At 46.4% G+C, this 16,428-nt stretch overlaps 1 protein-coding gene across 2 annotated transcripts in view; it reads left to right on the forward strand.

Moving 5' to 3' along the window:
• The window catches only part of LOC137623212 (vesicle-associated membrane protein 4-like), a 60,451-nt gene that overhangs the window by 28,618 nt on the left and 15,405 nt on the right, over positions 1–16,428 (forward strand). For both annotated transcript variants that reach the window (XM_068353930.1, XM_068353929.1), the window contains exon 2: positions 1,579–1,631. In XM_068353930.1, coding sequence (XP_068210031.1) covers positions 1,579–1,631 — 53 coding nt within the window. The remainder of the gene's footprint in view (positions 1–1,578; positions 1,632–16,428) is intronic.

Below are 16,428 nucleotides of genomic sequence, written 5' to 3' on the forward strand. Positions count from 1 at the left end.
TTGAGTTTTCAGGTCTGAATAGACCTCCTTACGAACCATTACGCCAGGCAACAGATCGCACCTCACTTGGAAGATGGTGTTCCTGCTCGCCTTGGCTTTGGCCAGACGAATCAGCGAACTTCATGGTCTCTCAAACAAAATCGCCCATTCAAGAGAATGGGGAGGCGTATCGTTCGGCATTGTCCCGGAGTTTCTTGCCAAGACTCAAAATCTGGGGGATGTTGATCCCCGATTCGACTCCTTCTGGATTTCAAGTCTCTGCTCTGTAACAGACGCCCCTGATCATCTCTTACTCTGTCAGTGGGGAGTTTGAGGCTTTACCTCAAGAGAACAGCAGCAGCCCATCCCCGTGTGCCTTCATTTTTTGTCAGCACAGGGAGGAACAAGAAGAGGATCACCAAGAATACAGTACTATCTCTGCATGGATTCTCAAGGTCATAGACCACGCCCTTAATCCGGACCCTTCTCCTTCAAGCCACCCCAAATCTCACGATGTCAGGGGCGTAGCTACATCCCTGGCCTTCAAAAGAAACTTTTCAATGACACAGGTTCTACAGGCTGGGTTGTGGAAACTTCAAACTACAGTACGTTCACAGCCCACTACCTGCAAGACCTGACCCACAGGAGGCTCGAAACATTCTATATCGGCCCTGTTGGGGGCTGCACAACAGCTGGCATAATACCTCAAGCTCCTTATTGAACAAGTAGTAGAAGGTTGAGGGCACTGTTACCCAGTTTTAGTCTGCGTGAATGAAAAGGTATGACTGGCTCTTATTCTTTTCTTCATGCTCCCCTCTCTTGGGGAAAGCAGCAGTCTGGGTTCTCTGCACAAGCTGACCTCAAACCACTGCAGGTAAACCATGCTTCCTTTCATACCTAGTATTGTTTTAATACTGTTGCATCCCCATACTCTGCCGAGGTGCTTGGTTACAACAATTTTTCCTACTAAGACTCGGAATTACTTTACCTTGAAAGTCGCACTGCTTATCTCAACACACAGTTTGCGTAGGCCGCAGACCTTGCGTAGCAAGGTTTAGCGAGGTGCAGGGGTTCCTTATTATTGGCTCATAACTATTCAAAATAAGGACCCTTGGGGTAGCCAAAAAGACAATGTGGCAGGGACGTCCACCCTCCTAATGGGTGAGTAACCCCTAATAAAAGCATAGGTTTGTATTCCAGTTACGGAACAGATGACAAATTCGAAGATAATTTGTATTTCTCCTACCGATACAAACCTATTTCTATTTATAGAAACTTACCTGCCAACCCTATCCCCTTTGAAGTGTTACCTCCAAGCAAAGTGGGAGGGTTAGCAAGCTACAGTACCTTTCCTACCACCCGCTAACTTGCGGGATTGGTAGTTAACCCTCGTTCATTATTAATGGCTCCTCCTTTCAGCTTTGCCAAAAGTAATACCCCTAATAAATAACTAAAGGTTTGCATTATTAGGAAAAATGCAAATTATCTCCGAATTTGTCATTTTTATAAAAGTTTGATTTAAAAGTTCATACTAACATGTAGAATGCATTTACATTAATTTTCTTCATATATTTTTCCTAATTACTTTGTATTTTACAGGAAAGACTCATAAATGATGATGAAGGGGATGACGAAGAGGACTTCTTCCTTAAGTAAGTACTTCTATGTTTATAGGATGTATAGAATGTACAGTACTTGGCCAGAATTCTAATGGCTTCTTGTGCCCACAATTGTTTTGTAGTCCCACCAATGTTGTAATTGCTTTAACCAAAATCAAAGTTGTTCCGTAACTGGAACACAAACCTTTAGCTATTTATTAGGGGTATTACCTTCGGCGAAGCTGAAAGGACGAGCCATCAAGATTTTAGCGAGGGTTAACTACCCATTCCTCTAGTTAGAATCTTAGCATTGGTAGGGCTTTGGCAAAGGGGTTGTTCTTTTTCTCTTGAAAGGATTGAGATAGGAATAAATTTTAAACATAAGACTTACCCGCTGGTTATATAAGAATGGCTAAAGTCCCTAGACGCCCGGCAGAAATTCAAAATCTCGCAGATATGCCAGGTGTACACTAGCGCCCTCGCGGTAGATAGGTCGAACTACAGTACACCAAAACCTTCAGATCTTCTCTGCCGCCATTGCTGGCTGGAACAATTGGAAATTCTCTCGAAACTTACTCTGTTTTGGACGGTTATTTGGTGATGTACTCCATTTTTTGAGCTTGGGCTTTCGCATAATTGATTTCCTTTTCGATTTTTCTTGAAATCCTTTTGTTTTGGGTTGATTTAAGTAATTTAACCTTTGTTCATGTTTTTGGTTTCTCTCTTATCAATTCAATGTGGCCGACCCCTCCCCTGTGTTTCGGAAGTGTGTTAAAGGTTGTCGTACTCGACTTCCTAAGGCTTTTGTGGACCCTCATAGTATTTGTGTTAAAAATAGGGGAAAATCATGTTCATTTGGGGCTCGGTGTGATAAATGCTTTTCGCTAACCGATAGCGAGAGGGTAACTTATGAACGTTACATTAAAAGATTAGAGAGGGACAGGGTTAGGTGCAGTTCATCACGTTCTGTTGATTTGTCCTTACCTAATGTCATTGATCCTATTCCTTCTCCTGTAGTGGTAGATCAACAACCGAAGGAACCTTCTATGAAGGATATGTTAACGGCGATTCAGGCTCTCGGTGAAAGAGTCGAATTGTTAGCTGCGGACAAAAATCAGATCTTGTCCGAACTCAGTGTGGTTAAAAACCAACCGAATGTGAAAAGTGTTTCAGATGTGTTTAGTGTTGTGGAGGGTGCGTCTGCACGATCCTGTCGTTCGCCCAGCCTACGACCTCTTTCAAGCTCCCGAACCCATGGGAGTAGTAATGTCGGATGGCAAAAGGGAACGAGAGGTGTCATCAATCGTGCAGACGTCCCCTTGAGCGTTCCTGCTATCGTAACACAGGTCGCTCACCCTCATCATAAGAAAGATGAGGTTGGTGCGTTATCACCTTCCTCGAATGAAGGTTCGGTTGGCGAGGTCTGGCGTCACGCCTCTAGACCACTTAAAAGAACTCACGCAGTCGTTCAGCAGCGCGAATCGCCTCCGCAGCCGGGCTGTAGTAACTGGGATACGCCCGAGCGTTTTTAGTCTCCTGAGGGTTGCTCACCTGCGAAACGCTATGTCAGGGGTTCTGATGTGGATCTTGATTTAATTCTGTCAGATTCGGAGCTGATGCCTGTTTCTGATGTGACGGTTCATACACCACCGCTTCCGTCAGACTGGCTTTCGTCGCCTGAAAGTGGGAGGCGATATGGAAGCGAGGTAGAAGGCGATTTTCGTCAATGTTATTGGGTATGAAATAGCAGCTCTCGTCGTTGATGCGATCTTATCAACCTGCGGTTAGCAGTGCGGTTGGGCGTCAGTCTTCCGTTTCGGACCCGTTGTCGTCCAGGCGGCCTGTTGTCTCTGGTGCTAACGCGTTATCGCACAGGCGATCTCCCAATCGCAGTGTTCAACGGCAGGGAGAGAGGGATGGGTCACATCAGGGGGCTGCTGCACAGCAAATAACTTTCTCCGAACGTTTTTCCTCCAAGAACGTTGACATTCGGCTAGCGAAAGAACAAGCCTCCAAGCGGCAAGATGATGTACGTGATGCGGAACGGCAGCGGCGGCAGGTAGACGCACCACGTCACCGTGACGCCTCAAGGCAGTCTACTCTTGATACGGCTGAGCTTCAGCGTCAACAACAGGCAGACGCTACGCGTCAACGTGACGGCTCACGTCAGTTGTCTTATGACGGCACGGAGCGTCAGCGTCAACGCCGGCGCACATCAGTTAAACCTTGACGCCTTGCGTCAGTCCATTCTTGACGTCGCACATCAGTCTACTTCGACCATGCCTCTTCAGTTAGATGCTGTTTCCCAAACTGAACGTGATTTTAAGCGTAAGACTTGTGTTCACCAGATAGAGGGAGACGTAGTACAGGGCAAACGCTCCCATTTCGACACTGACGCCCCGGTTCAGGACGCGGCGGCTACAGCTGAATTGTCTGAAGAAGAACCAGATGAGGTATCTTTCCTGGACGAACTGCTGGTAGATGTTTCTAAAGGAGAAGAGGAGAAACTTCCTCAACATTCAGTGGACCTCAAAAGACTTATGTTGGTTTCCACGGGACTTTTTCCAGACCACTTTACTCCTGTGGTGCCACGTTCTCCCCCATTTACCTTGGGGAAGGCCACTAAAGTGCCTTTGTTTATGAAGATGGTGCTCTCGCGCTCTTCTAAAAGAGCTTTGAAACTGATGGGAACTTGGATGGAGTCTAAAAAGGCTCTCGGCAAGACAGGCTTTGCCTTTCCACCCGCGAGATTGGCTTCCAAATCCAGTATTTGGTATGAGACAGGGGAAGTTCTGGGCTTGGGAATTCCTGCCTCTGCCCATGGAGACTTCTCAAGCCTGGTGGATTCCTCTCGTTGACTGGCCTTGTGGAAAACTAAAGTGTGGTGGTCGATGACAGAGTTTGATCATCTGCTTAAGGGCATGTTCAGGGCCTTTGAAGTTTTTAACTATTTAGATTGGTCTTTGGGAGCCCTAGGGAAAAAGATCTCTGACATGAAAGGCGCGGACACGAGCAGTCTCATTCATTTGATGTCCCGTATGGACAAGGGGGTCAGGGATGGCTCCAATGAGTTGGCTGCTCTCTTCACGGCTGGAGTGTTAAAGAAGAGGGCCACTATGTGTTCCTTCCTCTCTGCGGGAGTTCCTCCTTACCAGAGATCGGAGTTGTTATTCTCTCCTTTGTCTTCGACGCTATTCCCACAAGAGTTGGTAGGGAAAGCTGCCACTGCATTAACCCAAAAGGCTACTCATGATCTAGTGGCTAATACGGCCAGGAAAGTTCTGCCTTCTTTTTCTTCCTGTAAACCTAAAGAAAGCACTTCAGGGGTACGATCCTCTCAGCCCTTTCGGGGTAAACCTACCGGAAGAGGTAACTTTAGGTCCAACAGAAGGAAACCTAAGAAGAGAGGAACTAAGACTGGCCGAGGTAGAGTCTGACTGCCCTATCCTTCAGACAGCAGTAGGGGCCAGGCTGAATTACTTCTGGAAGGCCTGGGAGAGGAATGGAGCGGACCCTTGGTCCGTCCTAGTGTTGAAGGAGGGATACAAGATTCCTTTTCTATCAAATCCCCCACTAGTCACAGATCCTGTGGATCTTTCGCCCAGATACAGGGAGGGGCCAAAGAGGCAGGCCATGCGGCTTCAGATGTCTCTGTTACTGGAGAAGCGAGCAATAGAGAGGGTGCAGGATTTAACATCTCCAGGGTTTTACAACCGACTATTCTTAGTACCCAAGAATTCAGGAGAATGGAGACCAGTTCTGGACGTAAGTGTTCTCAATGGCTACGTCCAGAACTCAAAGTTTACCATGTAAACCCAGAAAACGGTTTTGGCAGCGGTAAGGAAGGGCGATTGGATGGTCTCATTGGATCTCCAAGATGCCTACTTCCATATTCCAATAGGTACACCCCAGCTGCAGACGTTATCTGAGGTTTATGTACGGAAACAAGGTTTTTCAGTTCAGAGCCTTATGGTTTGGTCTCAGCACAACTCCTCTATTGTTCATGAAAATTATGCTGAATGTGGCAAGCATGTTGCATTCAAGGGGCATCAGGGCCTCCCTGTACCTGGACGATTGGCTGATAAAACCCACCTCAGCCGAGTGCTGTTTGAAGGACCTACAAATGACATTGGAATTGACCAAGGACTTGGGACTCCTAGTGAGTTCGAAAAAATCTCAACTGACTCCATCCCTGAAGATTCTTTATTTGGGGATGGAAATGCAGTCAGAGTTTTCAGGCTTTTCCATTGCCTGTAAGGATCCAAACAGCTCTCCTAAAACCTTGGGCTTTTATAAAGAAGGACGTCAGTTCAGTGAGGGAATGGATGAGCCTTCTGGGAACTCTCTCATCATTGGAGAAGTTTGTGTCTCTGGGGGGGGTTGCATTTATGCCCCCTTCAGTTTCACCTCAATTGGCATTAGAAGAAAGGGGACAGTCTCGACAGGGAAAGCATTCCCATCACGGATCCTGTAAAATCACACCTTCAGTGGTGGAACAACGAGCACAGACTACAGGAGGGCCTGTCATTGACTCAAAAGAGCCCAGACCTCATGTTGTTTTCCGACGTCTCAAACTCGGGGTGGGGAGCGACATTAGGGAAGAGAGAGATCTCAGGTCTTTGGATGTTGGAGCAAAAAACTCTCCACATAAATCAGAAGGAACTCCTGGCAGTACATTTAGCCCTAAAAGGCTTTGAGAAGCAGATCCTGGGCAAGGTGGTACAAATCAATGTGGACAGCACCACAGCTCTAGCCTATATAGTGAAGCAAGGCGGGACCCACTCGTGGTCTCTGTACGAGATAGCGAGGCCTTTTCTCGTATGGGCGAACGAAAGGGAGGTGACATTATTGTCTCGTTTTATTCAAGGGTCAAGAATGTGAGTGCCGACAGACTCGGTAGGAGAGATCAGGTTCTCCCCACAGAATGGATGTTACACCTGGAGGTCTGCAAGAGTCTGTGGCGGTTATGGGGTCTCCCCCTCGTAGATCTTTTCGCAACAGCAAAGACGAAAAGACTGGAATTGTACTGTTTGCCAGTGCTGGATCTAGAGGCCATGCACATAGATGCTTTCCTTATGGATTGGTCACACATGGAGGTGTATGCATTCCCATCGTTCAAGATCCTGTACAAGGTAATGCAGAAGTTCTTGTCGCACGAAGGAACCAGGATTTCTCTAATAGCCCCTTTCTGACCGTCAAGAAGCTGGTTTCCAGAGTTACTGGAGTGGATGGTGGATGTTCCGAGAAGCCTTCCCTTAAGACCAGATCTTCTCAGACAACCTCACTTGGAAAGAAACCACCTAAACCTCCGAGCTCTACGTCTGACTGCCTTCAGACTATCGAAAAACTCGCTAGATCTAGAGGTTTTTCGAAGGAGGCAGCCAAGGCTATTGCGAGAGCAAGGAGGTCCTCTACCATCAAGGTGTATCAGTCCAAATGGGAGTTATTTAGAGAATGGTGTAGAGCTAATTCGGTGTCTTCATCCAGTACCTCTATAGCTCAGATTGCCGATTTCTTTCTAGACCTCAGAAATAAGCATAACTTCTCTTCCTCTACAATCAAAGGTTACAGAAGTATGTTGGCGACGGTCTTTAGACACAGAAATTTGGACCTTTCCAACAATAAGGACTTGTAGGATCTTCTTAAGTCTTTTGATACCTCGTTATCCTAGCCTTAGACCTCTTCCAAGCTCCCCAACCCCTGGGAGAAGGAATGTCGATCGGCAAAAGGAAACAAGAGGAGTTACCGCCCGAGCAGACGTCCCCTCAAGCGTTCCTGTTGACACTTCCCAGAACGCTCGCCCTTGCCATGGGAAAGGCAAGGTAAAAGTGTTACTTCGCCGTCGTATGACGCAGCTCACAGATGTCCAGAGCTTTGGATGTCAAGCTACTTACGCTGCTGTAAGAGTTAGAGACGTTTTTTGATACTGAAGAGCGTCGAGATCGCGAACGTTATAGTTCAGAGCGTCTAGATCGCGAATGTCATAGTTCCGAGCGTCTAGATCGCGAATGTCATAATTCCGAGCGTCAAGCGTTAGAACAACGGGACGCCAAGTATCATGATATCGCCAAGCATAAGAGCCTTGGAAGTCATGAAACTGAGCGTCGTGATCGTGAACGTCATAGTTCCGCAGTTACATGTGACGCTGAGTGGCGTAATGACGATCCTCTTGATAAACACCGAGCGTCAAGCATTCAAACATGATGCCGAACGGCGTAATACGTGGCGCCGAGCATCCAGCATGACACCGAGTGTCAAGCAGTCGAGCGCGCGACGTCAAGCAGAACACGACGACGACCGTCAAGTAGTGAGATAACGCCGAGCCTGAGAGCCTCGAACGTCGTTATGATGCCAGGCGAACCGAGCGTCGGGATCGTGAGCGTCTTAGTTCCGATTGCATTTATCGCGAGCGTCAAGCGTTGGGACAACGTGACGCCAGATGTTATGATCTTGGGTCTCTTGACTTCAGAAGTCAGGACATTAAGGAGTTGACTCACGATAAAAAGATTTATCTACTTCAGTTAGAGCATTGTCAGAGGAAGAGATCGACAATCTCCTTCCCCTTACTGAACTGTTAAAAGAATTATCGGAAGGAAGAGATCCTAAAATCCTTCATCCTTCGGTTAACTAAAAGAAACTCATGAGAGTATTTTCTGAAAAGTTTTCGGATTATTTTGTGCCTGCTGCTCCTCATTCCCCACTTTCAGAGTTTGCGCTAGGGAAGGCGTCGAAGGAGTCTCTGTTTACTAAAATGGTGCTGTTTTGTTCATCTAGAAGGGCTTTGAGGATAATGGGAGACTAGATGCTATCCAAGAAGAGACCAGGGAAAGACTGTTTTCTCTTTTCCCTAAGCTAGATTGCCCTTCAGATCTAGTGTTTGGTACAAAATGGGAAAAGTTCCTAGCTTGGGAGTTCCTACCTCTTCCCAGAGACTTTTCGAGTCTATTAGACGCTCCTCATCGGATCACCAGGAGAAGTACCAAATTCTCTGGTCAACGTCAGAGCTTGATCATCTTCTCAAAGGCGTCTTTAGAGCTTTCGAAGTATTCTATTTCCTTGACTGGACTCTGGGAACCTTGAGGATAAAGGTATTCTGCCTTGAAGGATGTGGACACTGATAGTCTCATCCTCTTTATGTCAGGCATGGATAAAGTCTTAAGGGCGGTTCCAATGAGTTGTCAGCCCTTTTCTCAGTGGGCCGTTAAACGTCGTGAGACTGATCCGCACGCTGAGCGTCAAGCAGCCAGACGTGGCGCCGAGCGTTCAGCAGGAAGTGGCGCCGAGCGTCCTGACGTCAAGCGTCAAGCAGGGCGCGACGTTAAGCGTCCAGCAATATGTCCTTAAGAAAAAAGCCCAGTGGTGTTCTTTTCTGTCCATTGGGGTTACACCCATTCAGAAGTCAGAATTGAGGTACACACCTCTTTCTTCCTCTCCTTTTCCTCAGAGTTGGTCAAAGAGGTCTCTTCCGCTTTAGCCAAAAGTCCACATAGGATTTGGTGTCTAAAACAGCAAGAAAGGTTCTGCCTATTTTATTCTCAAAACCGCACAGACAGCAGTAGGAGCCAGACTAAACACTTCTGGCGAGCCTGAGAGAGGAGAGGAGCAGACCTTTGGTCTGTACTGTTACTGAAGGAGTGGTGCGAAATCTTTTTCCTAGAGAAACCTCCTTTAATAGTAGATCTCTTTGTCTGATACAGAGAGGAGTCAAAGAGACAGGCTATGCAACATCAAATGTTTCTCTTATTGGAGAAGGAAGCTATTGACCGGTCCTGGATGTAAGTGCTCTCTACGCCTTCGTTCAGAAGATAAAGTTCTCCATGGAGACATCGAAATCAGTCCTAGCAGCAGTAAGAAAGGACGACTGGATGGTCTCTTTAGACCTCCAGGATGCTTAATTCCACATCCTCATCCATCCGAACTTCACAAACAATATCTGAGGTCGTGTATGAGGAGGAAGTTGTCCAGCTTTGGGCTCTTTGTTTCGGCCTAAGCACCGCCCCTCAAATTGATGGTGCGGCTGATAGGACTTGTCGTTCTTCTAGCTATAGACCTCTTCCAAGCTCCCCAACCCCTGGGAGAAGGAATGTCGAACGACAAAAGGAAACGAGAGGCGTTAGCTCCCGAGCACTCGTCCCATCGAGCGTACCTGTTGACGCTTTACAGGACGCTTGCCCTCGTCATATGAAAGGCGAGGTGAAAGTGTTTTTCGTCCTCATTGAATGACGCCGCTCCCAGACGGGGGTGGCGTCTCACATCCATACCTCTGAAGAGGAAGCTTACCTCTGTCAAACGACGTCGTGTTCTGACGCCTCAGGCTCCAGGTTGCAGCCATTGTAGGAGTCAGGAGTGTTTCCTACTCAGAGTTCATTCCTGCAATCGCTGCCTGAAGGATCTGCAGATGAAGTTGAGCTTATCGGAAGGACTGGGTCTTATGATAAACAGAGACAAGTCTCAACTGACACCATCCCAAGAGATCATTTATTTGGGGTTGGAGATTCAGAGTCAAGTTTTTTCGCGCTTTTCTGTCTGCCTCAAGGACGAAGAAAGCCCTGTTGATGCCTTATTCCTTTCTAGAGAAACGGAAGTGTTCTGTGAGAGAGTGAATGAGTCTGCTGGGAACCCTCTCCTCGTTAGAGCAGTTTGTCTCCCTGGGAAGACTGAATCTTCTCCCTCTTCAGTTCCACCTCAAACGCCATTGGGACGAGGGAAAGGAAATAGAGACAAATTTGCGTTCAGTGGTGGAGCGATCCGATCTGACTTTAAGATCTTTCCTTGGAACAAAGGAACCCAAACCTTGTGTTGTGTTCCGACACCTCGGACTCGGCGTGGGGAGTCAAACTTAGCAAGTTGGAGATCTCAGGTCTCTGGTCAAAAGATCAGGATATCTTCCACATATACCAGAAGGAGCTGTTGGTAGTCCTGTTGGCCCTCAAAAGTCTTCGAAAGGTCAGTACTAAACAGAGTGGGGCAGGTCAACGCCCACATCAATACAGCATTGGCCTGCATAGCCAAACAAGGCGAAACACACTCAAGGTCACTTTACGAGACTGCTAGAGTTCTTCTTTACTGGACAGAAGAGAAGAATGTAACCCTGGTAACAAGGTTTATTCAAAGGGAAAAGAACGTGATGGCTGACAGTCTCAGCAGGAGAGGTCAAGTTCTGTCCACAGAATGGACACTTCTTCAGGAGGTCTACAAGAACCTGTGGTGGATTTGAGGTCATCCTTGTGTAGACCTGTTCGCTACCTCGTATACGAAGAGGTTGGAGTCATTCTGCTCCCCAGTGCCAGATCTCGAAGCAGTCCACATTGACACTTTCTTTTTAGATTGGTCTCACCTGGACGTGTACGCATTTCCCTCCATTCAAGATTGTACACAAAATGATGATAAAATTCGTGTCACACGAGGGAACCAGATTAACTCTAGTGGCCCCCTTTTCAGCCCTCAAGAGAGTGGTTTACAGAGGTTCTAGAATAGATGGTGGACACCCTGAGAAACCTTCCATTAAGAGTAGATCTACTCAAACAACTCCACTTGGAAGATACTATTAAAACCTCCAAGTTCTTCATCTAACTGCCTTCAACCCATCGAAAAACTCACAAGAGCTAGAGGTTTTTTCGAAGGAGGCATCTAGGGCAATTGCAAGAGCAAGGTCTTCTTCCATCAAGGTTTTTTAGAGAATGGTACAGAGTCAACTCCTTTTTTTTTTTCTTTTTTTTTCTCCAGTACCTCTGTGACTCAGATTGCTGACTTCCTGTTATACCCTAGAAGGAACCGTAAATTTTCATCTTCTTCTATCAAGGGATACAGGAGCATGCTAGTGGCCGTCTTCAGGCATAGGAACTTGGTTTTTTCTAATAATAAAGACCTACAGGATCTTCTCAATTCCTTTGAAACATCTGAGGAATGGCACCAGGAATCACTAGCTTGGATTCTGGATGTAGTCCTGTAGTTCCTAATGAGTGACAGGTTTGAGCCCTTGCACTCTGCTTCGTTTAAGGACCTCACTATGAAGACACTTTTTGGTCAGTCTGGCAACAGCTAAAGGGGTCAGTGAGATTCATGCCTTTAACAAGATAGGCTTTAGAGATAAAGCTATCTGCTCTTTGCAGCTAGGCTTTCTTGCTAAAAACGAACGCCCTTCTCAGCCCTGGCCCTTGGCTTTTGAGATTCTGAACCTTTCGGATGTGGTTGGTGAGGAATTGGAGAAGTCCCCAGGAAGAGCCCTGAAGTTCTACCGGGAAAGAACGAAAGAGTTGCGAGACAAGTCAGAAGCTCTTTGGTGCTCGGTCCAAAACCTTCGTTACATGTCAATGAATGAACTTTCCTTCCTCATCAGGCTCTTAATAAGAGAGGCCCATTCACATTGTAGTGAGGCAGACCTCAAGCTTTTGAAGGTCAAGACACATGAAATCAGAGCTGTGGCAACTTCCGTAGCCTTCAAGCAGAATAGGTCTTTTCAAAGCATTTTGAACACAACCTTCTGGAGGAGTAAATCTGTGTTCTCCTCACACTATTTGAAACGTGTCCAGACTTTTTATGAGTACTGCTACACTCGGGTACCATTTGTAGCAACGAGTGCAGTAGTGGGGGAAGGTTCTCCAACTTTATTCCCATAACCTAATACCCTTTTCTTCTCTTGGAACGCTTGTATTTTTATGGTTGTTCGTGGAGATTGGAGGACAATCTTCCACAATCATTGATTTTAGTCAGGTGGTCATTTTGTTCCTTGAGAGTGCCCGGAACAAGGGTATTGGAGGAGGTTCTGTCACATAGAAGTTTTTATACCAGTTTGACAGCTCCTAGAGGTCTTCAGCCCCCTGGGTGGATCGCTGGATCTCATAAGGAAAGCGGACATAATGAAAGAATTCATTGAAGTCAGCTTCCTTATCAGGTACGAACCCTTAAGCTTGTTTATTAACTCTTAAATAAAATTCCAACAATGTTGGCTGTCTCTGACCCTCCACCAAGGGTGTCAATCAGCTATATATATAACTACCGGGTAAGTCAAATGTTTAAAAATGGTATATAGATAGATAGATTTTCATAATAAAATAAATTTTTGAACATACTTACCCGGTAGTTATATATAATTTAATTCCCCCCCTCCTCCCCTCTAGAGACCTATGGGCATGGAAGATCTGAGGAATCACTGGAATGGTTCCAGGTACCTGCCTAGAGGGCACACTGGTGGTACACCTGGCTACCCAATCGGCGATTGGTGCGAGTTTTGAAATTTCTGCTGGACGTCAGGGACGTATAGCTATATATATAACTACCGGGTAAGTATGTTCAAAAATTTATTTTAATATGAAAATAGCATATTGACTATTTCGCAATAAGTACTCTCACGGGCTGAAGATTTCAAACCGACCACGTTCCTTTGCACCTGGCATGCTTCTCGCTGTTTTCCTCTACACCCAGCACAACGCTCCATCTCTCGCATTGTCTCTTCTCGTGTTTGCATCTCTTGTTTCAGTCCTTTTTGGGCAGAATTACATTGATTTAAAAACCTTGCTTATATCCTGTATGTTTATAGCGATTCTAGTACAAAATGTGATATACACAACACTACCCCATACAGCCAACAGTCAACATCTCAAAGAGTCTCATCATTCTTCAGACTTACTGCGTAGAACTTTGTATTTAGATGGTTAGTGGTATTGTACTGATACTTTTCTGATAATTTTTATTGATATTGTATTCATTATATATTAGTGCTATTATTATTGTATATTAAGTACTGTACAGTACTGTAAACAAAATACCTTACTTTACAGTAGTAATGTAAATATAGGCTATGTATATGGTGAATTTTAATAGTGCAAGTTGACCTTACCTGCAGAAAACAGCGCTTACTTACGAAGTGTGACCTTAGCTAATTGAGCTGCACTGTATTGATAGTACTTTATATATATTACAATACAGTAGTATACACATAACAGTGAATGTTGTTAGATAGGAACAACAGTGTTTTGTTGTTCATGTACATGTATGTGTGGTGATGACTCGTATTATGTATACTGTAGTCTTACTTTTTATGTAGTACACCTGTGTGCATGTTATGTACACTTACTGAAACATGTTCTTTCATTAACACAATACTTATGCTGTGATAGAAACCATTTATAAATAATATTAGGCAGTACAATGGGTTACTTAGTTTGTTAGTCAACTTTGCATAGGCAATAAGCAGTTAGGTGGTGGGTTAGGGGTGAACCACCCACCCTAGGTCACCAAATAATCGAATCTGTCTTTGTTACCTAACCCCTGCAAATATAGGGTTACTCATAATAGACATTAACCCTTTTACCCCCAGGCTATTTGGAACTTTCCAACCCTTAACCCCCAGGGGTTATTTTTTTTCAAGCACATTTTGCTGTATATTTTTTTTTTTAAATGCTCTAACAGCCTTAATTTTTGTCATAGAGAGGTCAGGTTGGTCCCATTCTCTTGGAAAATGCCTGAAGTTTCTCAAAAAATTATCAAAAATATGCAAATAAAAATGTAAATATCACAAATTTTAAGTAATTTGTATTTTTCCTAACAGTACTTAACTCGAACTACTTTCTTAGGAGTATCTGGGATTTCCTCCCAACCGACCAGAATTTTGTGTAGTTTCCCCTATCTCCGTTTTCTATAGTGGGTACCTCTGGCGGAGGGATACTCGCCGTGAGGCGACCCGGGGTCAGATCGTGCTCGCCCAGGTCTCGACCTCCAGTAAGTTTATGATAGATAAGGTTCCAAAAGTCCTGTAAGGCACTCGGAGCAGGATGGGTGGGCCATAACCCGAAAGTAGTTCGAGGTAAGTACTTTTAGGAAAAATGCAAATTACTTAAAATTTGTGATTTGTTCCAACACGGAGTACTTACCTCGAACTACTTTCTTAGGAGACTTATACTGTAGGAGGTGGGAGTGGCTTTCCGGACCGAGAGACCGTTTGAAAAGGGAAAAAACGAACCTAGATAGGAGGCTAGGTTCTGCTGACCCCAAAGATAGAAACGAGAAACTAGGGAAAAATACGCAAAAAACTATCTTAGTGTCTAAGTAACTCGCCTCTTTAAAGTCCTCGGAGACGTATTCATTCACTGAAAGTGTATCCCATGGAAGGTGAAGGAATCAAGGGCCATGGAGGGGAAGGGTGATAAGGGGGGGAAAGGTTAGGAAGGAACCTGTGTCTCTTGGACTTACCGCCCACGGCTTCCCCGGGGCTACACCTTTAAATCCTCTGGAGTGCAGAAATGACGGGACCAATCGAGAAACCGTCCAAAGATATCCTCGAACAGTCCTTTAGGTAGTGAGCCGTAAAGGTGAACTGCCTTGACCAAGTGCCTGCCCTTAGGATCTGGCCCACTGCCATGTTCTTCTCGAAGGCCAACGAAGTACTCAGGCCCCTAATGTCATGGAGTCTAGGCTTTCCCGGAAGTGAGACCCCCGAACTGTCGTAGGCTCTCCTGATTACCTGCCGTAGCCAGAAGGAGATCGTTTTCTTAGAGACTGGCTTCTTCACTAGTCCTGAGGAGATGAACAGATTTTTTAGGCCAGGTCGAAGTCTGGAGGTTCTCTCCAGGTACTTGCCCACCGCTCTGATCGGGCACAGTAACAAGTCCCTCGGGTTGTCTGAACGCGGAATCGCTGGCACTGAGAACCCTTCAAACCTAGGGTCCTAGAAGGCTGGTTTCTGAGTCTTGGCTACGAAGTTAGGTAAGAACCTGAAAGTTGCTCCCCGCCAACCCTTCGAATGTAAGACCTCGTAAGACAGCCCATGGATCTCACTTACTCTCTTCGCCAACACAAGAGCTAACAGGAAGACCATCTTGAGGGTGAGCTCTTTGTCCAGGATATCTTTGAGGGGTTCGAAGGGAGGCTCTGACAGCACTTTCAGTACTCTAGCCACATCCCTCTGGGGTACCCTAGTGGCCTGGGGGGAACACGACTGCTCGAAACTCTTGATGAGCATCGAAATATGCCTAGACGCCTTTCAGGAGGAAGACTTGTCCCAGCGCCGCCTGGACTCCTATGATGGCTGGTATGGACGCGCCCACTTCGTCCCTCAGATATACCAGGAAGTCGGCTATCTCGTGAATGGAGGCCGCTAACGGCCTAATGTTCTTCGCGGTGCACCACTTAGTAAAGGTAACCCATTTTGCCTGGTATACCGCGACCGAGGACCGTCTTAGATACCCCGACATCCTTGTTGCGGTCTTCGACGAATATCCTTCACTTCTCAGGAGGCGCTCGATAACCTTCACGGGTGTAGGCGGAGGGACCGAGGGTTTTCATGAAACCTTTGGAAGTGTGGTTGCCGGAGGAGGTCTGGCTTGTCTAGAAGGGGCCAAGGCGGAAGGCGAACCAGTTCCTTTAGGTCCGCGAACCATTCTCTCTCTGACCACCAGGGCGCTACCAAAGTCATCCAAAGGTTGTTCGCCCTCCTCACTCTGTTGAGCACTTGTCTGAGCAATCCGAAGGGGGGGAAGGCATATACGTCGAGATTGTCCCAAGGATATTGAAGGGCGTCCTCGAATGCCGCTGTTGGATCCAGCACAGGAGAACAAAACACGAGGAGCTGTGTGTTTAATCTCGTGGCGAAGAGGTCTATTACCGGAGAGCCCCACTTCAGGATGACGGTACGGGCCACTCCCGGGTGTAGGGACCATTCTGACCTTACTACTTGACCCACCCTGCTGAGGCCGTCGGCTAGGACGTTCCTTTTTCCCGGAATGAACCTGGCTGTGATTTTGATCTGCTCCTCCTCCACCCATTCCAGGAATTCCATTGTGAGACTGCACAGCTCCTTCGACTTCAGTCCTCCTTGCTTCTTCACGTAGGCCACCACCGTGGCGTTGTCGCA

This window comes from Palaemon carinicauda, chromosome 30 (genome assembly GCF_036898095.1).
Source record: "Palaemon carinicauda isolate YSFRI2023 chromosome 30, ASM3689809v2, whole genome shotgun sequence".
In the NCBI taxonomy this organism is placed as follows: domain Eukaryota; kingdom Metazoa; phylum Arthropoda; class Malacostraca; order Decapoda; family Palaemonidae; genus Palaemon; species Palaemon carinicauda.